The sequence below is a fragment of the Oryctolagus cuniculus genome, chromosome 5 (assembly GCF_964237555.1).
Source record: "Oryctolagus cuniculus chromosome 5, mOryCun1.1, whole genome shotgun sequence".
Taxonomy (NCBI): Eukaryota; Metazoa; Chordata; class Mammalia; order Lagomorpha; family Leporidae; genus Oryctolagus; species Oryctolagus cuniculus.
In genome coordinates this window covers 110,959,789-110,983,803 of record NC_091436.1, presented here as the reverse complement: position 1 = coordinate 110,983,803, position 24,015 = coordinate 110,959,789, and the positions used below count along the sequence as shown (strand labels likewise).

The 24,015-nt window shown below is 37.0% G+C and overlaps 1 protein-coding gene across 13 annotated transcripts in view; it reads right to left on the bottom strand.

The window, feature by feature from the left end:
- Window positions 1–24,015, bottom strand: part of KHDRBS2 (KH RNA binding domain containing, signal transduction associated 2) — a 702,022-nt gene that overhangs the window by 97,721 nt on the left and 580,286 nt on the right. For all 13 annotated transcript variants that reach the window (XR_011388994.1, XR_011388992.1, XR_011388993.1 and 10 more), the window contains exon 7: window positions 8,388–8,470. Coding sequence is in view for 2 of the 13 variants with exons in the window: in XM_070074657.1 (XP_069930758.1) it covers window positions 8,388–8,470 (83 nt within the window). In the remaining 11 variants the exon portion in view is untranslated. The remainder of the gene's footprint in view (window positions 1–8,387; window positions 8,471–24,015) is intronic.

Genomic DNA, 24,015 nt, shown 5'->3' with positions numbered 1-24,015 from the left:
ACATGCAAATTGAGAAACCAATGACAACACAGAAAGATTGTTCAGGAAAGAAATGGAGTATCAGCAAATGGAGAAAGTAAGTTTTCTTCCTGAGTTCAGATAACCAAATTAGCCTGGTGCAAAATAAAAGATGATCGTAATTTTCTCTAAAGATGAGTTTGGTTGTATCAGTTTCTAGGTTGACAAAAGTCTTAAGCACTATTCAAATACTAAATTCTTTTCTTTTTTTATTTTTAAAGATTTTATTTATTTATTTGACAGGTAGAGTTACAGACAGTGTGAGAGAGAAAGAGACAGCGAGAAAGGTCTTCCTTCTGTTGGTTCACTCCCCAAATGGCTGTCACGGCTGGCACTGCGCCTATCTGAAGCCAGGAGCCAGGAGCTTCTTCCTGGTCTCCCATGCGGGTGCAGGGGTCCAAGCTGGACTGGAAGAGGAGCAACCGGGACTAGAACCGGCATCCATATGGGATGCTGATGCCACAGGTGGAGGATTAATCAAGTGAGCCACAGTGCCGGCCCCTAAATTCTTTTCTTGTTTCTAAATGCTGTGTCCAAGCTGTACAGTGTGTTTCCTATGGCTAAATACCCTGCCACTCCCGAATACCTTATAATCTGATGTGCTTGAAAGACATACGGCTCTTTAGTAATGAATTATATGTTCATATTTGTCTTTGCCTGGGTACATTTTACCCACCAGTCAAATCTCAGCTTGGCATCAGTTCTTCTTGAAAGCCTTCTGATACTCTCTTAATCAGCCACTAGATGGCCTCCTGAATTCTTTCATATCCTCTAGCACATCCTTCTAGGCATAGTACTAATTACATGCTAATATTTGAATGTTTTGCTTCTTCCCTAATTGTAGATTTTCTCCTGAATTTTTGTACAAACTTGAAAGGCCATGTAGTATCTTTAAATACCCATGCTGAATGGCTTTGCTACTCTGCCCTTGGAAGCATTTTCTGTATACTGACCTCTATCCCAATTATTTTGTATACAGAAAAATTTAGAAAATAATGGCCATGGCTCTCTACAGATATATTTTGTTTGGATATTTGCCAACATCAAAAAATCAGGATATTTTACTGAAAACTGATGTTAATAGGTTGTATTGTACAAAAATATGCATACAATATTTTCTTCCCCTAAACCATTCCCGCTCCAATTGACTAGTGAGGTCAATATGTCTTCTCTTGAGACTGGCTGGCTAGTGACTTGTCTGTAATTAACCAAATAAGACTAAGTTATAAAGGAAAATGAGATTTTGGTTTGTTCTTTGGAATGCTCATGTCTGATGATCTGAGCAACCATGCTGTGAAGAGGCCTAAGTACCATGGATGATACCACATGAGCATACCCAGTAACAGGCTTAGCTATCAGATAAACTACTAGATTGAATATAAATGCACACTGATTCCTAAGACTAGGGAAAATGATTTTACTAACTCATCTCATTAGAGTTTGCTTAAGGGAACATTTTAAAGTACAAATAACTGACTAGGCAGATAGCATAATTGTAACCAATAGGTATAATCATATTTTTAAGATTAGCTATAATCATACACAATGAATAATTTGAGGAAGCACATTGATTCCTTCCTAAAACTAACAGTGGTTAATCTAAATTCCTAAAATAAATCTGTAAAATAAGAACTAAAAATGAACAAAAAATGTGTTAAGAGTTGGACTTTCATTCTATTAAGATTAAATTCTAACAGTACCAAATCTATTGTTTATGCATACAGAGATCAGTAGATGCCATGAAAATACAACTAACCCTTGACTAACTGTAGGAAAATATCTCAAATCCAATAACATTTTGTAAATTCAACCTTTTTGTTAACTGTTCAGACATAACAGAATTGAATTACAAAATCAGATCAGTTACTTTATAGTGAATGGGGCCACTTAAATGAGTAGAACAAGCTGTTAAAAACATAATATTATAAATTTTATTAAGTTGTGGGCAATGTGAGTGTATCACAGTAAAGTTTTCAGTAGAAGGGTTTCTGTAAAATCTTAGTATCAAGTATAAGGTTTCACATTTACCTTAGGCCTAAAATAAATGGTTAAACTATTTCATTTTTTTTTTTTTTTTGCTTAAAATTATCCTTTGTGGGGCCTGCATTGTGTGGCACAATGGGTTAAGCCACTGCCTCCAACGCTGGGATCCCACATGGGTGCCAGTCCAAGGCCCTACCACTTAGAAGGCAGTGGAGGATGGCCCAAGTACTTGGGGTGCTCCACTCACGTGGGAGAGTCAGGTGCAGTCAGGCTCCTGGATTCCGCCTGCCTCAATCCCAGCCATTGCAGCCACTTAGGGAGTGAATCAGCAGATGGACTGTCTCTCTCTCCTTTCTCTGTAACTGTGCCTTTCAACTAAATAATTTTTTAAGCATCCTTTGAGGCAGGTTCAATGTTTAAGACTCCACTTGTGATTCTGGTATCCCATATCAGAGTACTGGGTTCAAGTCCTGCTACTCTGGTTTGTGGTTTCAGCCTGGCCCAAAACTGTCTGTTGTGGCCATCTGAGGAGGAAGATATCTCTTCTTCTTCCTCTCTCTCCTCTCCCATTCTCTCCTGTCCCTCTCCCAACTCTGACTTTCAAGTAAGTCAATAAATTTGTTAAAAAAAAAAAAAAAGAAAAAGAAAAGAAAGAAAAGAAAAGCATGTACATAACTAACTCTGTACATTCTTAGTATACTTAATGCATATTTTCTCTGGCCTGCTCAAGTATATAACAAGTCTGTTGAGCTAATGAATTGGAATTCAAATTTAGATTTTCTGGAAATATTTAGTCTTAATGTTAAGATTCTTGATTTAGCAGATATGAATTCAAATGCAACATTTACTACTTGAATGAGTTTAGGAAAGTCACTTAATATTTGTAAAGACTGCATTTTCTCTATGTAAAATGGAAAGAGCAGTACTGGCCTCATGTGTTTCTGTAAGGATTTAATGTAATAAAGTAAACACAAGCATTTAGTGTAGAAGTGAGCACAAAATATCCTTAGCTATTATGAATCATCAGTCCAAGTAACCTTTGGACAACAAAGTAGTGTTTCCCATCCTATGGAGTATGACTCTTGAAGACCTAAGAAGCTTTGCAGTAGGGGAGTCTGAGAACCCATCTGTCCACCAAATGTGTGTTTGTATTTTCACTGTATATTCTGAATTTTGTGTGTAAATACATGCTTTCTCATAAATACAAGTTCATTTAAAAGTATTGTTTCTGAAACAATTTCATGTCAGTGTCATATATTCAAGCAACTGTCACTAATATGCGCAACTACTTGCCAAGTGGGATTAAAATTTTTGGATGCTGTGCTGGATATTTTGCTTTTCCACCTCATTCTACCTCCAGCCTGCTGTCTACCCAGGAGATAACTAATGGTGGCTCCATCTACAGGATTTGTTGGACTCTGTAGTGGGTCCAGCCAGTGGAAGAAGTGGTAGGACACTGAACGAGGGAACAATGGGAGATGGAGGTATTAATGCTCTGGAGTCCTTCCTGTGGGTTGGCATGCCTGCCATTCTGAAACAAAGTTCTCTGCCCCAATCAGGTGGCCTCTCCTACAAGTTTCTCTTTTTTGGTAGCAGAGCAGCTCATCACAGTGATACTAGCCCAGAGGACTTAATTGTCTCTGGTGTACTCTACCACGGAAAACAGTGCCCCTATTAAACTGCTCAAGTTATCCTAATTTAGGAGTCTCATTTTTCTCCTACTGTGTAGGATCTGACAGTTACAAATATTCAAAAAAGGCTTTCATTCAAGGACACTGTGACAACTACTCCTTTATATTTCAGAAAGAGCTACATCTTTGCTTTCCTAGCAAATTGCTTCATTAATCCACAGAGGAGAATCTTATTTTCCTAGGTTGGTCAACTTCTTCACTGATTCGTCATATTTCAAAGAAAGAAAGGACTTCCATTTGGACATTTTGCCTATTACTCCAAACTATAGTTTAAAATTTACAGTGGAAAATTATATGAACGTCACTTTTCAAATACAAATTACTGTTAGAATCAAAGATCAAAACTGGTCTTCTAATGTTCATTTGCTGTATGATCATTTGTATCTAAGTAAATGAAACTGACTTTTTTTCTAGATCTGTGGTTTGCTTTGGTGTAGATTCTTAAAATTTGGATGTTTGGAAATGTTGGCAAAATGTTGTGAATTTACATGGTTTCAGAAGTTTGATCCCTGAAGACATTAGTGCCTTTGAGGAATACATAAAAATGGAGTATTAGAACATGTGCTGAATTTAAATGTTTGGTCCAATTAAAGGTGCTAATCACAGAATGTAATTTGTCTCAAGACAAAGACTTCAAGTGAGTGAATTCCCCTGGAAACCACAACCTGACTCCTGCAATTTAAATCTCATATAATAAACTCATCAATCTATTTCTTTACTTCTCCTCAATGAGCCAGAGCAATAGAAAAAGATGGTCAGAAACCTCTCATCCTCATTGTCATCTCTACCAGTAAGTAACATGTCATTCATGTCATTGCCTCCCAAGTAGTCTTTCTGATCCATTTGAAATTCCCAAAACCTTACAAGGCAATTGGGGATTAATTAAAGTTGTTGTAGCATCTGAACTCCAGGTGAATCTTTGTAGAGCTGTACCTTGTGAACTTCCTCTAGAATCTCTATTGAGAATGATCTAATTATTCCATCTAGGTACCTGTCACTTTCTCCTTTATAATCTTCACAAACTCTGTGTTCACCTGTGCAAACCAGTCAATTAAAGATTTTCTCTAAAGACTTTAATCTTTTATCTCAGTTCTGCTAAGGCACACATTTTATTGTTTTATATTCAAGAATATAAATTTACATTTCTACTGATTTTGACTGTAAACTATTCATATTTTTGCCAAAATACTATTCATATTATTTGTAACACTGGAGGAGCTTTAAGCTCATGCATTTCTCTTTATTCCACTTCTTTGGAAAACTAGGAGTTTCCCATCAATCCAAATCTTATTATTCAAAGACCAACTACGGAGTCATTATTTGAAAAAAAATTCTAGACTGAGTCTTATTGAAAATTGACTTTGTCTCACTCCTAATTCATAACACTTGAGTGCTTGCAAATGATTCCTCAAATTACTGAGAAAATAAACATTTAACAAAATTATTATTTTACCTTCTAGTATAGTTGGGATAACAAATAATCTAATTGGAGTATTTTAATATATTCTCTAACTCATGTTCTAGTGTTTACCCATTTCTATTACAAATTATCATTATACTATACCAGTTATGAAAGTATGATTTTGCCAAAATAAAATTATATAATTTTTAACATATAATTTTTAGTGCAACAACCTTATGATTTTTTTTTACCCTTTTGGTTTAGAATTTAATTATCTGAGAAATACACAAATAATTAGTAAGTATGATACACGTACATTTGAATTTTATATTCTCTTTGAGGAATGAGGCTGGATTTTATATCCCAATAGTGTATAAAATGCATTAGGCCTGGCATTTATGGGTTCAACAATCATTCATTCAGCTCACTCCTTTTTTTTTTTTTTTTTTTTTTTTTTTTTTTTTTGACAGGCAGAGTGGACATTGAGAGAGACAGACAGAGAGAAAGGTCTTCCTTTTCTGGTTCACCCCCCAATGGCCGCTGCAGCCGGCATACCGCGCTGATCCAAAGCCAGGAGCCAGGTGCTTCTCCTGGTCTCCCATGCGGTTGCAGGGCCCAAGTACTTGGGCCATCCTCCACTGCTTTCCTGGGCCACAGCAGAGAGCTGGACTGGAAGAGGAGCAACCGAGACAGAACTGGCGCCCCAACCAGGACTAGAACCGGTGTGCCGGTTTTGCAGGTGGAGGATTAGCCTATTGAGCCCTGGCGCCAGCCTCAGTTTACTCCTTATGAAAAATACAATGTCTGGTATTATGAGGGACTTGAGGGTATATTAGAAAAAGATTCTGAGCAACAGTAGGAGTCTTAAGGGACATGAGGACAATCACAATGTAAGACAGAAGAGAAAAAAAAAGTATTGCTAATGCAATTCAGAGCAGAAATAGATGATTTCCAAATAAAGGATTGGGAAAGGTTTTTTAGAACAGTTCGATTTTTGAGTTGGGCCTGGAAGGAAGGAAAGACTTCATCCACAGAAAACTGAATGGATATGAATGTAGAAAAGGAAGACAGCAGAAGTGCATAGAAAATGTTCTTTTACATGTAAATTACATGTAATTAAAATAAGATAAAATATTTCTACTAAAATATTATATATCAACATTATTTTTTTAATTTTTTTTTATTTTTGACAGGCAGAGTGGACAGTGAGAGAGAGAGACAGAGAGAAAGGTCTTCCTTTTTTGCTGTTGGTTCACCCTCCAATGGCCGCCACGGCCGGACGCTGCGGCTGGAGCACCACGCTGATCCGAAGCCAGGAGCCAGGTATTTCTCCTGGTCTCCCATGGGGTGAGGACCCAAGGACTTGGGCCATCCTCCACTGCACTCCCTGGCCACAGCAGAGAGCTGGCCTGGAAGAGGGGCAACCGGGACAGAATCCGGCACCCCAACCGGGACTAGAACCCAGGGTGCCGGTGCCGCAGGTGGAGGATTAGCCAAGTGAGCCGTGGCGCCGGCCACACATAGTCCTTTATTTACAGAAAATTATTCCACAACTTATGGAGTCTAAATGTAGCTCTGCAGAATTACACCAAGGAATTATTTTCGTCTATTTTAGGTTTTTGTAGTGTATGATAATTACATTTTCTACCAAAAGCTTTTTGAAATTAGTTATAGAAACTTTATTATCACTATTTTTATGCACTAATACATAATGATGAACAATTTGTTGTAAAATATTTACATGTTCTAAATATGTTGCCAACTTGCATAAAGTATCTGCTATATAATGCAAGAATTTCCCACATCCTAAATAATTGAATCATATTCATTAGGGAATTGGGATAATTAAGATATAAGCTTTAATCTTATGATGGATTTTCTATTTAACCTACTACAAATTAACCAATTAATATTTAAGATAGTGATTTCCATAGTGATATGTTAAGTCATAATCTCTTGACATGTATCAGTACATACTCATTTTTCACCTACTTGCCTTCAGTATTCTTTCTAAACAGATTTCCACCTGACTCCTTTCATAACGCTGTCCCATAAGCAATGTAAAATCCAAACTTTTACGGTACATGAAGGTTTTATCTGTTCCATAATGACCTTAACAGCGTTTGCTTCTTTATTATCTCTCTTCCTCCAAATAGTACTCAATAAATGTTAAGAGACACTACTTAATTCTTCAATGCTAATAACATTGATCAGTAAATGATCAGTGCTATACTAATTATGAACAACCAATTCTATTGTTTTTTTTTTCATCTCCTGAAGAAGGAGAATCACTTAAATACCACACGGAACCCCTCTATTTTGCTAGGAAATTTGTAACTTATTTTTAAAGAAAAAAACTTATGTGCCTGAATTTACTAGGTATGTATATATTTTATATGAATTTTATTATATGCCAAAAAATGGAAATAACCCAAATGTCTTTCAACTGGTGAATGAAGGCAAAATGTGATATTCTGTACAGAGAAACATCGTACATGCAATAATAAAAAGTAATGAAATACTGATACTCAAAAAATGTCATATGCATTGTGTTAAAAACATTTTAGATTCAAAATTCTATATATTGCATTGCTTCTACTTCTATGACATTCTACAATATCCAGAACTGCAGCATAAACTAAACAGACGAGGTCTCCAGAACCTGCGGTGGTGAAGAAACGTTTGTGGGTGATGAAAATGCTTATATCTCAGTTTTGGTGGTAGATACACAGTAGTTTGCATTTGCCAAATTCATACGGCTGTACCCAAAATGAGTAAATATGATTGCACAAAATAACATCTCACTAAATCTAATCTTAAAGAGATCTATTAAGAAAGGAAAGGAATCTCTGATTCTGTGAGCAGTTTTAAGAATTATCCTCTTTTAAGAGTATCAGTAATATTTCTGGATCTTTGTTTTATAAATGAAAATTACATCCTAGGGAAAAATGCCTTGAATAAATGCCTCGTTTTAATTTTTGTTCTAATTACAAGTTCACATTAAACATGCTTAAAATAACAGTTTTTACTTAAATACAAGCTTGTTTAATGGGTTGATTGATTATGATAATCATCCAGTCTCAAAACAAACTGCTATTTCATACTTTGCAATTGCAAGATTATTGCATTTTACCTCTCACAGTATACTAAGCAACTTAACAACTCAGAAAGCTAATGGAGAAAAAAAAGTCTGGGAAATCTCATATAAACTTCTGATAATTCAGATTAAAAAAGCAGAATAGTGGATTTAGAGATAATCCTGAAAAGGATGCTTTAGATATGAAAGACCTTACCTTTGTGTTTGGGTCCCATAGCTGTTATCATAAGCCTCATAGGTCTGGTCATCATATTCACCCCCATAACCGTCATCGTACCCCTGAGTCAGAAAATGGCAGAAAAACCTATTAGTAATCAATTTGATTTACTTTGATCCTATTTTGGTTCATAAGATTATACTTTAGTTATTATGTTTAGTTTGTGAGTGTCTATCACATTTTAATAGGATAATAATTCTCATATAGCCTTGAATAAGATAAGATTTCACGAATGTAATATTATTAATTAAACTCAGGATATAATTGAAACAGCAATACCTATTTAAGCTATATTTATAAGTTTGATCAAAACTAACAAATGATATTTAGTAGCTTCAAAATATTAAGGGAAAATAAGAATTATTTTGATAACCTAATATAATATACTTGTTACTATCTCACTGGAAGCTTTATCCTTTTCCTAATAATCATAATTAAGATAGGAACTAAAGTATATAAGATCCTTAAATCATGGCCAACATTCATTGAAAAAAAAAAACAAAAGAGGAAAAATGAAGAAAGGAGTGAAATAAAGGCCTTTTATTTGGTTTCAAATATAAATCTCATAAATAAAATAACGTATTGTGGTGAGTTTGATTTCCTGAGTAAATTAAGCTTACAAATTGAATGCATATTTGTCATTGTAGAATGTGCAAGCAAGCTAGCAATTATTCACTTCAGTTATCAATCACTGTGTGAGTGATTTAGTTTTATTTCCCTTTGTGACCATTGACTTTAAACCCTAGTCATCCATCTTGTAGGCTCTCTACTTCTGGAAAAACCTTTAGCTTCTTTGTCTCTGGATCTTTGCTGATGCATCTCTTTCTGGGGAATGCACTCCCCCCCCACTCTAACAATTCATAGCCTCATTTCAGTCAATAGACCTACAAATCTCTTTTCAGAAGTTTAAACCGAAAATGTGTAGATATAGAAGCTTTCACACTAATCTTAACTACAACTTTTGAGCCAATTTAATCTGCAAATATTTTTATGAACTTAAGTTTAAATAAGTCTATTCTTTTTCACCTATTTTATCCTTTAATCAAAGTTGTGACTTACATATGAGGTTTTCTGAGTCCAACTTCCATTATTTTTTTCACTCATGATTTCTATTTCATCATATTTTTGTTCTAAAGTGTATGGAATAGTTTCTCCATCTGATCTTTGAAACATTCTAATTTGATTATACTATTTATAAAATAAATAAATTAAGATATTTTAAAATAAAACTAAAGAGTTGGTGTCCAAAAAAAATTATTCCTGTGTTCTTCTCCAACCTCTAGTTCTCGTTGTCTTTTCATCTAATAATTTCACATATATTTTTTGTTGTTATTATTGCTTGACTTATGAATTTTCATCATTTTCTTTTGACTAGCCTTTCAAGTTGTTGAGATTTATTTCTACTATAGATTATTTTCCATATTTCTCCATGAATCTATCTTCCTAGTATAGTTTCATTAGAATATATATCAATATATCCATATTATGATTAATAATATATAATATATAATATTTATTTTTCACTAATGATCAAAATTAATAGCTTTATGTTTATTCTAATATACATTTTCGTTCTCCCAAAGCTAGTAATTTCTCATTCATTTTATTATATTGGTTTATTATATTGGATTTCTATGTTTAGATTTACTTGTCTTTACTTATTCCAAAATCATATTAAATTAGCAGTATTTCCAAATATCAGTTAATGCATCTCTTCCTTTTGTGCAGCAAGGAAACTATTTCCTGTAAAATATATCATCATGCTGTGGTCCAGACTGATGGATTTCTAAGCATGAAGGCAGGGGGGTTTCCTAAGATCTCTTCCACACTGTTCAATTTCCTTTAACCAAATTTTATCTTTTCCTTGCTCCCATATTCTCATTCAGTAACCTCATGAAGAGCTATATTGGAAAGAAATATTTTGATTCTCTCTCTCCCTCTTGTTTAGCTTTACCTCTTCCACTTCTTGTTTCAGCTTTATTCTTTTTAGTGTGAATTTTTTTTCTGGCACAGAGTAAAGTGAGAAGAGACAAATGAAAAAAATGATCTACACCTCACCTAGATTCACCAATTGTAGACATTTAATCCCTGAATGCTTTATCTCTTGTGTAAAAGGACATTCTTTTACATAAATACAATATAAATAATACTATTTCAAAGTTCCAAATAATCTCATGATACTGTAATATTTTTCTGTAATTGCCCCAGGTATTTATGATTTTATAGGTAATTTTGTCTTTTATAACTATTTTTTAATTCCAGTCATGAGCCATGACTTGCATTTGTAGATTGTATCTTTTTAGTAACTGTAGATCTAGCATAGTTTTCCAGTCTTTGTTTCCCATAGTGATTATTTTTTTAATAGTTAAGACAAATTAACAATCTGAATTTGTCTGACTACTCTCATAATTAAATTCAGATTCAATACTTCTAAAGAATAATATGTTTGTTGAATGTGTACATGGCTGGATACTTGTAAATTTTAGTTTCAAATATGGTTGTTTGAGCCTCAGAGTTTAGATTGACAATGATTTTGAATCAGAATTCCAAGAGCCTTGATCCAATGTTTTCGACCAATGTATCAAGGTTGAGAATTCCTGTTCCAAGATTTGGTTTGTTTGTTTCCTTGCTGGATCCTCTAGAACTTCAATCTCTGGTACTATGAAATTTCACAATGCAGTGCCTTTTTGTGTGTTCAGAAATTTCTCTGGATCATCAACAAACTCAATCCATAGGCTTATCAAGTCTACAAAATGCCTCTCCATTTTTCCTCACTTTCTAAACCTCTTAATAGTGAGATTATATTTTCTGGATAGGTATATTAATTCGATCTTTTTGTCCTATGTGATATGTCTTACTCTAAATGGGAGACTTCTATAAATTCATCTTCCAATATTTTACATTCAAGGAAATATTTTAACTTCAGCATTCTAGTTACAAACACATACACATACATGCATGCGCACATAGGAATTGCTGATGGAGAGGATGGTTCCGTGTTTTCAGGTATATTATAAGCATTAAATTCTCAGCTCAAGGCCTCTCCTAGTCTCTGGTGGAACAAGGATTAACCTCACAGTTGGGATTTTCCAGAACCGCTACAGTTAGGGCAGTCCAGCCCTACACCTTGGGGAATCTGCTCCTATCAGTAAAGAGGGGAAGAAGGATATTTGTTGTTGCATGTGCCTCAGAGGATGCAAACCTCAGTCCCAGCATCCAGGCTCTTGGTCCTCTGGCAAAATTGTAAAAATAAGCCTTCATCCACCTTCAGTTCTTATTTAGAACTCATGAGCTTCAACTTCCTATGCAGGAGGCAGGTAAGTTTTTTGTTTGTTTGTTTTTTTGTTTTTGTTTTTGACAGGCAGAGTGGATAGTGAGAGAGAGAGACAGAGAGAAAGGTCTTCCTTTTGCCGTTGGTTCACCCTCCAGTGGCCGCCACGCACTGCGCTGATCCGAATCCAGGAGCCAGGTACTTATCCTGGTCTCCCATGGGGTGCAGGGCCCAAGCACTTGGGCCATCCTCCACTGCCTTACCGGGCCACAGCAGAGAGCTGGCCTGGAAGAGGGGCAACCGGGAAAGAATCGGGCACCCCGACCAGGACTAGAACCCGCTGTGCCGGCGCCACTAGGTGGAGGATTAGCCTATTGAGCCGTGGCGCCGGCCGCAGGTGAGTTTTAATATATACTATTTCATTTTTGTACTTGTGTCCCCCAGCAAGGTGCTAGAAGAGCCAAAGGTGGGAATAGACAAAGGTTTTCAGAGTTCAAAGTTCCTTAAATTCTCTGTGTCCCCCATTATCCACCTGTTAAAATTCTACTTTTGCGGCCAGCTAAGAGGGTAAAGCCACTGCCTGCAGTCCTGGCATCCCATATGGGCACGGGTTCAAGTCCTGGCTACTCCATTTCTGATCCAGCTCTCTGCTATGGCCTGGAAAAAGCAGAAGATGGCCCAAGTCCTTGGGTCCCTACATCTGCATGGGAGACCTGGAGGAAGCTCTTGGCTCCAGGCTTCAGATTGGCATAGCTTCAGCTGTTGCAGTCATCTGGGGAGTGAACCAGCAGATGTAAGACCTCTCTCTCTCTTTCTCTCTCTCTCTCTCTGCCTTTCAAGTAAATAAATATTTTTTTTTAAATTGTCCTCATTACACAACATAATTTTACATGATATTATCTTCCTTTCCTTACCAAGCAAATGGCAACCCTTAGTCCTCTACATTTAAATAGCTTTTTGTTTCTCATCGGTACTAGAATATCTAAATATGTACTCTGTTTAGTTATTTTTAAAATGATTTTCTGTATAAGTTAAACTTTGAAAAGCAAAGATATTTAGCATAGTTATCACTTTTGTGATGCCTTGTGGTGCTTATTATTGTGTATCCTATAGAGTAATAATTTAATGCTTGTATTGAATTGGTAACAACACAGAGGAGTGACTATTCTTATTCTCTACAGATGTGAACTGACTAAAATCAGTCACCACTAAAACATTTTAAATGAAAAGTATCTAGTAGTATTGTTTCTGCTTCTAAAAAATAACTTTATCATTTGGTCTAGAGAGATTGTTACAATTTGCTTCTTCATTTATACTTATGTCTATTCTAATTTTCTTTAAAAGAATAACTTTTTTTCTATTAACCCACAATTTCATAAAGCATATAGTGCAATAGTTCCCCAAAATGATCATTACTCTAAAAAGAAGATAAATGTGGATATTCATACATAATATTTTTCTAATACCTGATATATTTTAAAAATCAACTTGATGTATTTAAAATATGTATATATGTAAATGTTTGAATATTCATAGTAGTACATAACAATAAACAACTCTTAGTCCACCATAACAAAACAAAAAGCATTGCAAAGTTTAGGATGCCAATATTTCATTCTAAGCATAAAAAACAAAGCCATCAGTTATCCATGAGTATAACTTGGTGCATAAATCAGATAGTTTGCTTAATACTGAGACTAATGGAGTTGTTGGATTTCTGAAGAAAGCATGAGTATTTGGGACGTAGGGCATGGAGAGATGATAGCACAATCCAAAAGGATTGGACTGTGATTGTATTCTTCCAACATTCAAATCTTGATCCTAATACAATCTCCAGAAAATAATGGGAAAACAGGCGACCACACGAAGAACTATTATAAAGAAGGACTAAACCTACTTAGACTAGGATTCTGTAGATGCTTTGTGAATTATCAGCTTCTCTGTGATTTTCTAAACCTAGCTGAAGTACTAATAGTAAAATCCTAGAGCAAAAGGAAATATGCTGAGAAGCAGAGACAGATAATGGCAACTGAGCAGATCCAGCAGATGTATTTGAGAACTACCAGTTGGTACTCATGTACTGATTCAAGTTGCAGAGTTGGCAGAGATTGTAGGACTTCATGAGTAATCTCAAAACTTAAGAATTTGGGAAAAATAAAATTGTGCAGGGGATGTTTTGCATAATAGACTTTTTAAGGCCAACAAAGTTATAGGAAATGGGAAACCAAAGTTCTAGGAAAAAAATCTTGTGTGATTTTCTTAAGTGAAAATATGGATTGTGCTAGTGAAATTACAAGATAATTCAATAAAGTAGACATAACCCTTAAAAACCCAGACTATAAAAACAAAAAATCCAAAAGTGAAAGACAAAAATTTCTAATAACTTATTTTTCATTTTTGTTTCATTGTCTCTGCTATTTCCTTTGAAGACATTACAATGTTATCATGTCATTTCCCCTAAAAAAATTAAATCTACTTTAGATGCTTAAAATAATGATTTTTAAAATCAGAGTATATATAGGGCCAGCACTGTGGCATAGTAGACTAAGCCTCTGCCTATGCCACCAGCATCCCATATGGGTGCCAGTTCATGTCTCAGATGCTCCTTTTCCTATCCAGCTCTCTATAGCCTCAGAAAGCAGTGGAAGATGGCCCAAGTGCTTTGGCGCCTGTACCCATATGGGAGACCCAGAAGAAATTCCTGGATCCTGGCTTCAAATGTGGCCATTTGGGGAGCAAACAGGCAGATGGAAGACCTTTCTGCCTCTTTCTCTCTATTTCCCTATAGTTCAACCTCTCAAATAAATAAAATAATATATTTTAAAAAATCAGAGTCTCAAAGTAGAATTGTCTAACATATAAAGAATATAATGAGTATTTCTGATGTCCCAGTAATAGAAAAACCTCTTTAAACAATTAGCTAATACTTTCAACTTTATTTTCTCTACTTGTAGAGAGATGAATTGTTATGTCCAACAGAAAATAAAATGTTCAAGTTTGCTTGAGCACAATCAAAAGTATATCTCTTATTTCAAGCATTTATTTGTTAAGTTATAAACTCTTTGGCTTTCTATTATTTGAGCCATATAAGAAAAGTCCTTATATGATCCTTATGAAACACAACCTTGTCTATTTTGGGGATCTTTGCTAAGTCCTACACAACATTAAGGTACAATCTGAAATACAGGCCTAAGATGAAGATCTGAAAAATAATGAAAAAGGATAATTTCTTTGTTGTTTCCTATGAATTATAGATCACTTTATAATACAACTGTGTGTTGAGTAATGCAGCATACAGGACAGATATATATTATCACAATACTGTAGAAAACCAGCCCTTTTCAAGTATACTGAGAAAAATCTATTTCTTTTTAATACGCCTACTAATTTTTCAATTTAAGAAAGTCATTTTGACTTGAACACTCATTCTTGAACTAGGATTCCTATTTGGATTGAAATTAAGTAATATTGGATGTAAAATAGCTTAAATAATAATAATTCATCAGTCTTTATATATAAGACATACAGGAAAAATAAGATGTAAATCCTCTCTTGAGAAATTCGCACCCAGTGTTTTTCTGGCAAATGTTTAAGAATCACCTCTTGAAAGTAATTGAGTACCAAGCCCACTATGGTGAAACTCCCAACAGCCCCTGCCTCCAGAGACTGAGCCAAGGGAACCATGGAACAGACAACAGTGATGAGGAAGTCACCCCCCCCCCCCAGTTGGGAGTGGGTACAGAATAAGACAATCTGGGGCACATCACCTGATGGGCATGGAAAGAATGGAATGAAGAACATAGCATACGTTCTGTCAAGTTCACCCCTGAGCCAAGAGGAATTTCACTCAGCAGTGAATCGAGAGGCAGGTGGCAGGTCCGGCCCATGACACAGAAACCTTAGGAATTTACCACTGGAGAACTCTGTAGCCTTACAAACCCCGCGCCCAGTCTGGAGCTTCCTGGTTAGCACACCATTGCATTACCTCAGAGAAAGAGCCCATTCCATGTTTCATCTTCCCCCAACCAGGCTTGTGCTGTTTTGGAGCCATCCTGAGATGCTGCCTGTGCAGGGTCCCATGAATCAGCCCGGCAGCCTGTAAAGGAGTCCGGAGCCCTCCCACCCCCCAATGTGGCCCTCGGAAGAAGCTGGAGGGTGAGTGGGTTGGCTCGCAGGTGTCCCCAGAAAACAGCTGGGTTACTACCCACATTCTTGCGGCTCTGGAAGCAAATGGGCATCCCACCCACCTCTGATCCTAAGTAGTCAAGCTGCCACTCCCACTTTCCTGCTGCCCAAGAAGCACTGCGTGCTCTATCCATTCACTGAGAGCACCAGGAAGCCCGTTGGTAACCAGCCCTAAATAGCTCAAGCCAAAGAAACCCAGCAAATCTGATGAGCGAACTTTCCTGAGTGGCTCATACTAAGATCCTAGGAAGCAACTGAGCAACTCTAACCACCCTCGTGTGGCCCAAAGAAGCAGCTGCGCAGTCCATTCCCGGAAACTTGAGCCAGTGCGGCCCTAAGAAACAGATATTCCTCCTCCCACGCTTGGCCCTGGGAAGTAGCTGACAGCCTTCTCTGAGCAGGTCAGTCCGCATGCAATTACCCAAGCAACTCGCAGCCTATGTTGCACACCCAGCACTGCAGTGGGGCACAGTTGCTTAATTCTGGGTTCACAGGGGTGGCCCTGCCCTCATACAACATGCAGAAACTGACAAGTAGCTCAAACTACCTGCAGAAAACATCACGTACTTCATATCTGCAACCAGGGGCGCTGTTCCCAGAGCTCTCAATGAACTCACCATCCCTAGGAAAGCTGCATTCAGCTGGCATGCGCTCTCATCATCCCTGCAGTCAATGCAGATGAAACACCCACAGAAATTGTCAAACATTGATTAAATCTGGAAGAAGCCGCATGGATACTACAGTAAAGCACCCACATGGAACCAAAGCCAATGACCCAGCACCCTAGAATATATTGCCAACAGAAAATTGTTTGCTTTGAAAGTTATCTTTCCAAGTTATAGAAGCAACTGACACATTAGATGCAGGAAACCAAGGCAGGAACAAGAGAAGAATGAAGACACAGAGTAATACTATGCCTCCAAAGGAACTCAGTGATTCTTCAGCAGCAGACTGCAAAGAAATGGAAATCAATAAACTGCCTGGCAAAGAATTCAAAATAATTATGTTAGGAAAATTTTGAGATAAAAGACAACATGGACCTACACTCCAATGAAATTAAGATAATTCATGATATGAGTGAGAAATTCAGAAAAGAGATAAGAGAATACAAAAAGGAAACGATCAGAAATTTTGGAACTAAAGGAAAAACTGAAATAGCCTCAACAGCTGAATTCAGTAGGTGGAAGAAAGAATTTCAGTGTTTTTGAAGTAACTCAGACCAAAAAAGAAAAAGGAAAGAAAGGAAATAACAGTACAGAGAATGTAGAAAACTTTTGAGACTTGTAGGAAACCATTAAATGATCAAACATTTGCATATGGTGTTCCAGAAAAAAAAACAGAATGGAAAAAGGCATAGACAAACTAATTAAATAAATGCTGAAAACTTTGCAAATCTTGGGAAAATGTGCACATCAAGTTCTAGGAAGCCCCAAAATCTCTTATTATATTCAACCAAGAGCCATCCTCTCCAAGGTATATTATAATCAAACTGTCAAAAATATAAGACAAAGAGAATTCTAAAAATCCAAGAGAAATGTGTCAAGCTATTTTAAGGGAATGTTTTAAGGGAATTCCCTTAATAGTAGATGTCTCAGCAGAAACGTACAAACCAGGAAAGAATGGGATGAAATTCAAAGCCCTGAATGAAAAAAAAAAAATGTTGGTTAATTTTTCACTATACTCAACAATCCTAGCCTTTAGAAATTAAGGAAAAATGAAGATTTTTACATGAGAATCAAAAACTGAAGTAAATCCAAAATTTAAAAAGGAAAGAAATGATACCAAAACAGAAATAAATGCAATAGAGATTAAAAAAATCAGTGAAATGGAAGCTTGGTTTATTTTGAAGGTAAAAAAAAAAAATTACAAGCTTTTGGCTAAGCCAAGCAAGAAAATATGACAGAGGATTTAAGTAATGAAGAGTTTCCCATAGACACTATAGAAATACAAATGATCATTAGGGATTATTCTGAACAATGATAACCAACAAATTGAAAAACCCAGAGGTAATGAATAAGCCACTAAACACATGTATCTTTTTTTTTTTTTTTTTTTTGACAGGCAGAGTGGACAGTGAGAGAGAGAGAGACAGAGAGAAAGGTCTTCCTTTGCCGTTGGTTCACCCTCCAATGGCCGCCGCGGCCAGCGCGCTGCGGCCGGCGCACCGCGCTGATCCGACGGCAGGAGCCAGGAGCCAGGTGCTTTTCCTGGTCTCCCATGGGGTGCAGGGCCCAAGCACCCGGGCCATCCTCCACTGCACTCCCTGGCCACAGCAGAGGGCTGGCCTGGAAGAGGGGCAACCGGTACAGAATCCGGCGCCCCGACCGGGACTAGAACCCGGTGTGCCGGCGCCGCAAGGTGGAGGATTAGCCTAGTGAGCCGCGGCGCCGGCCTCACTAAACACATGTATCTTATTAATGTATACCATGAGCACATAGGAAACCTGAACAGGGCAATAGCAAGTAATAATATTAAATCAGTAATAAAAAGTCTCCCAAAAAAAAGTTTGTATGACTACACTGCTGAATTCAACTAACCTTAAAAAATAGTTAACACCAATTCTTCCCAAATTATTTCAAAGTATTAAAAGGAAAGCAACCTTTCCAAATTCATCCTACAAGATAAGCATTATAATGATACTCAAACCAAACAAGGACACACACATACATAAAAATGTAGAGGGCCGGCGCCACGGCTCACTAGGCTAATCCTCCACCTTGTGGTGCCGGCACATCGGGTTCTAGTCGCGGTCGGGGTGCCGGATTCTGTCCCGGTTGCCCCTCTTCCAGGCCAGCTCTCTGCTGTGGCCAGGGATTGCAGTGGAGGATGGCCCAAGTACTTGGGCCCTGCACCCCATGAGAGACCAGGAGAAGCACCTGGCTCCTGCCATTGGATCAGCGTGGTGCGCTGGCTGCAGCACGCCAGCCGTGGCGGCCATGGAGGGTGAACCAACGGCAAAGGAAGACCTTTCTCTCTGTCTCTCTTTCTCACTGTCCACTCTGCCTGTCAAAAAATAAAAAAAATGTAGAACCAGATCCCTAATGCCCATTGGTGCAAAAATTCCCAAAAACATTCTAGCAGATTGAATCCAACAGCACACAAAAAAATCATTTTCCATTATGATTAAGCAGTGTTTATCCTAGGGATATGTACAGATATCAATAAATATAATAATCATCAACAGAATGATGGATAAAACCACATGATCATCTAAAGGCAGAAAAGACATTTGATAAAATTCAACATTCCATCATAATAACAGTCCTCAAAAATAATTATAGAAGTAATGTTCCTCAACCAAAAGGTCTAAATGACAAATCCGTAGCCTCTAACATATTGAATGGGAAAAGCTGAAATAATTTCCTCTAAAATTGGAAACAAAACAACTAAACAAGGATGTCCACTTTTACTCTTTTTTAATATAGGAGTGGAAGTCTTAGCACAGTAACTAGACAGCAGAAATAGAAAAAGGGCATCCAAATAGGAAAGGAGGAAATCAAATTGTCTCTATTTGCAGAAAACATGTTGATATATAAACACCTAAAACTCTACTAAAAATGCTAGAACTGATAAACAAATTCAGTAAGGCCACAAAATGTGAGATAAACGTAAAAAATCGGTATCATTTTTTCACCAAAAACAAAATTGCTGAGAAAGAAATGAAGAAATCAAGAAAGCAATCCCATTTGCAATAACTATCAAATAAAGGAAATAAATTGTTCATGAATAACTAAACTAAGGAAGAAAATGATTAATACAATGAAAATTGCAAAGCGCTGCTTAAGAAATTTGTAGAGGACAAAAAATGAGAAAACTTCACATTTTCATGAACAAAAACAATATAATTATAATGTCTACACTACCATAAGTGATATAAGATTCAATACATTTTCTATCCAAATACCAGTGACATTCTTCACAGAACCAGGAAAGAAAAAATTACAAAATTCACTAGGAACCACAGAAGGTCAGTAAACAGTCAAAACAATTGTGGGCAAGAACAAAGCTGAAGGCATAAAAATACCTGACTTAAAAAATGCTACATAGGGGCCGGCGCCGTGGCTCAATAGGCTAATCCTCCACCTTGCGGCGCCGGCACACCGGGTTCTAGTCCCGGTCGGGGCGCCGGATTCTGTCCCGGTTGCCCCTCTTCCAGGCCAGCTCTCTGCTATGGCCAGGGAGTGCAGTGGAGGATGGCCCAGGTGCTTGGGCCCTGCACCCCATGGGAGACCAGGAAAAGCACCTGGCTCCTGACTCCTGCCAGGATCAGCGCGGTGTGCCGGCTGCAGCGGCGGCCATTGGAGGGTGAACCAACGGCAAAGGAAGACCTTTCTCTCTCTCTCTCTCACTGTCCACTCTGCCTGTCAAAAATAATAATAAAAAAAAAAAAAAAAAAAAAAAATGCTACATAGGTCCTTTAACCAAAACAACATGGAACTGGCATAAAAACAGACCCATAGAACAATGGAACAAAACTGAGAACCTAGAAATAAACATATATTTATAGTCAACTGATTTTTGACAGAGGTAGCAAAAGCATTCATTGGAGAAATCATCTTCAATATCTGGTGTTGGAAAAGCTGGTATCCTTATGTGGAAGAAGGAAACTAGACCATTGTCTCTGACTATATAAAAATGTCATCTCAAAATAAACTTAAGATTTAAATGTATGCCCCCAAACTATGGAACTACCAGAAGAAAATATAATAGTAACACTTGTTGAATTGATCTGGGCAAAGATTTTTTGGATATGATTTCAAATCAGACAAAAAAAATCAAAAATTTGCAATGAGATTTTATCAAACTAAAAATCTTTTATATAGCAAAGCAAATAATCAAGAGTAAACAGAAAACCTAGCTAGTGGGGGAAAATATTAGCACACTCTTTACCAAACAAGGGATTAATTTCCAGAATATATTAGGAGCAAAAACAATTCAATAGCAAAAAATTTTGATAAAAATTTATCTTAATAGACCTTTTTCAAGAGGATATCAAATATATGAAAAAATGCTGAATATTACTAAGCACCAGGGAAACAAATCAAAACCACAATGAAACATCACCACACTCCAGCTTGAATTACTGTTACTAAAAAGACAAAAAAAAGAAAGGGTTGGCAAGGGTGTGGGGAAAAGGGAGACCTTGAGCACTGTTGATAGGAATGTAAATTAGTACAGTCATTACGGAAAATAGCCTGGATATTTTTCAGAAACCAGAAATAGAGATTCATAGGGCCCAATAATCCTTCTACTGGGTATATAGCCAAAGAAATTGAAATCAGTATGGCAAAAGATATCTGTAGTTACATGTTCCTTGTAGTTCTATTCACAATAGCCACACTATTGCCCATTTACAATTAATTATTAAAATTTAATTAATAACCTAAGTGTCCATCTACAGATTAATGGGTAAAGAAAATAGAATACAAAATGGATATTATTCAGCCAAAAATAATGATTTTCTGTCATTGGTAAGATAGAACCAGAGCAAATATTTCAGGCACAGAAAGACAAATATTGGGACCGGCACTGTGGCACAGCAGGTAAAGTTTCTGCCTGCAGTGCCAGCATCCCATATGGATGCCTGTTCAAGTCCTGGCAGCTCCACTTCTGATCCAGCTCTCTGCAATGGCCTGGGAAAGCAGTGGAAGATGGCCCAAGCCCTTGGACCCCTGCACCCTGGCTTCAGAGAGGCCCAGCTCCAGCAGTTGTAGCATTATGGAGAGTGAACCAATGGATGAAGACTTCTCTCTCTCTCTCTCTCTCTCTCTCTCTCTGCCTCCGCCTCTCTGTAACTCTGCCTTTCAAATAAATCTTAAAAAAAAAAAAAAAGACAAATATTGCATGATCTCACTTGGGTATGGAAGCTAAAGTTGATCTCAAATAAGTAGAAAACAGAATAGTGCTTTCCAGAATCTAGACAGGTGTGGGGAGGATGGAAAGAAGATAACTAATGACTTCAAGGTACAGTTGAATGGCAGGAGTAATTAATATTCTATAGTAGAGTAGGATAACTATGATTAACATCAACCAATTCAATATTTCAAAATATCTCACACATTGGAATCTGACTGTCCCCAGCACAAAATAATGATGTATATCTGAGGTGATAGATATGCCAATTACTCTGATCTGATTGCTATATAACTTCAATGTGACTTGTTTGTTTGTTTGTTTATTGTATTTGAGAGGCAGAGAGACAGAGGCAGAAAAACAGTTGGAGAGATTTCCCATTTGATAGTTCACTCCTAGCATAGCTAAAGCTAGGAAACAATACAATTCTCCCACATGGGTGGCAGTGAGCCAACTACTTGAGCTCTCATCTGTTTCCACCCATGCTGTGCAATGGGAAGAAGCTGGAATCCGGACCAGAGCTGGGACTGAAACCCACACATTCCAATAATGGACTCCAACAGACGACTTTATTGTGCAAAATGCTTACCCTGTGATTTGTCATTTTTTTCAAAGTCCACTCTAGGTTTCTTTTAAAAGATATATTTATTGGGGCCTACACTGTAGCTTACTGGGTAAAGCTGCCACCTGTAGGGCCGGCATCCCATATGGGTGCCATTGGAGTCTGGGCTGCTTCACTTCTGATCCAGCTCCCTGCTATGGCCTGGGAAAGCAGTAAAAGATGGCTCAAGTCCTTGGGTCCCTGTACCCTTATGGGAGACCTAAAGGAAGCTCCTTACTCCTGGCTTTGGATCAGCTCAGTTCTGGCTATTGTGACCATTTGGGGAGTGAACCAGTAGATGGAAGACTTCTCTCTCTCTCTGCCTCTCTGTAACTCTGCCTTTCAAATAAATAAATGAATCTTTTTTTAAAAAAATTTTTTTTAAAAAATCAGATTTATTTGAAAGAGTTACAGAGAGAAAGGAAGATACATAGAGAGAGAGGTCTCCCATCTACTGGTTCACTTTCCAAGCGGCCACAGTGGCCAGGGTTGAGCCAGGCCAAAGCTGAACACCATAAGATTGATCTAGGTCTCCACGTGGGTGGTAGGGGCTTGAGCACTCGAGCCATCTTTTGCTGATTTCCCAGGACATTACCAGGGAGCTAGATTAGAAGTGCAACAGCCAAGAAGCCAGGACACAAACTGGCACCCATACAGATACTGGCATCACTGGAGGCAGCTTTTCCCATTACACCACAATGCCTACCCTTCTTCCCCCATAGGTTTTCTGAACTCTGTTGAATTTGTATTATCCCATTAAATCAGGGAATATATGACTATTTGGTTACATCCAATTTAACATTATTGATGAACATGTGTGTTTCTCTTGTGAATGTCATTTGAAACTTAGAAAAGGTAATAATCATACAAAATACTTTAGACATTCCTCACTCATATGTTTTGGAAAATACATGTGTCTCCAAATATTATGTCACTGGCAGTTTGGCTAATATTTTCCTCTTATATTTACTTACTCAAAAAGTTAACTTGAACCATAGGAAATTGCCATTTATATAGGTCAAAAATGGTCAAATGTTGGCAATTTGCTAAAGTTCAACCTAACTCTAATATTAGAAATGATTTTGTCAACTAAAGAAGTAAAATGTCTTGAGATGCTAGTAAGTTATTGAGGTGTCCAGAAAAAAAGCATTTGGAAATCTAAATGATATGAAATGTCATCCTGACTCTGTTATATTGCCACATTTTCTTCAAGGACTTTAAAATTTAACAGTCCTTGGTGATAGATTTAGCACTGAGTCATTATCCTCATTTTGGGTTTTATTTTCTGTAAAAGGTCAGCGAGTACTAAACACACACACACACACACACGGAAAAAATGGGGAACTATTTAATATAAGCAAGAATGAAAGAAAATAAAATGAAGCAAGCAATAATAATTAAAAAACTATAAGACATTCTAAATTAAGTAATTTAATTCTGAGGGTCAAGATAATACATGTGTCACCAAACACTAAAATGCTAGGCATGTAGTCAACTTCTAAAGGCTGCCCTTAAATATTATTGAATATAATTAACAGGTCAGACAGGAACATGACATTTAACTTTCTTTATTAAGTGTGGTTAATACTTTTAAACATGTTCCTGTCTTAATTAGTTAAAACATAAAATGCCACAATTTCCACTTATTTTATATTATTATAAAGGCAGTTCATGGTAATAATTCAAATCTTAAAGCA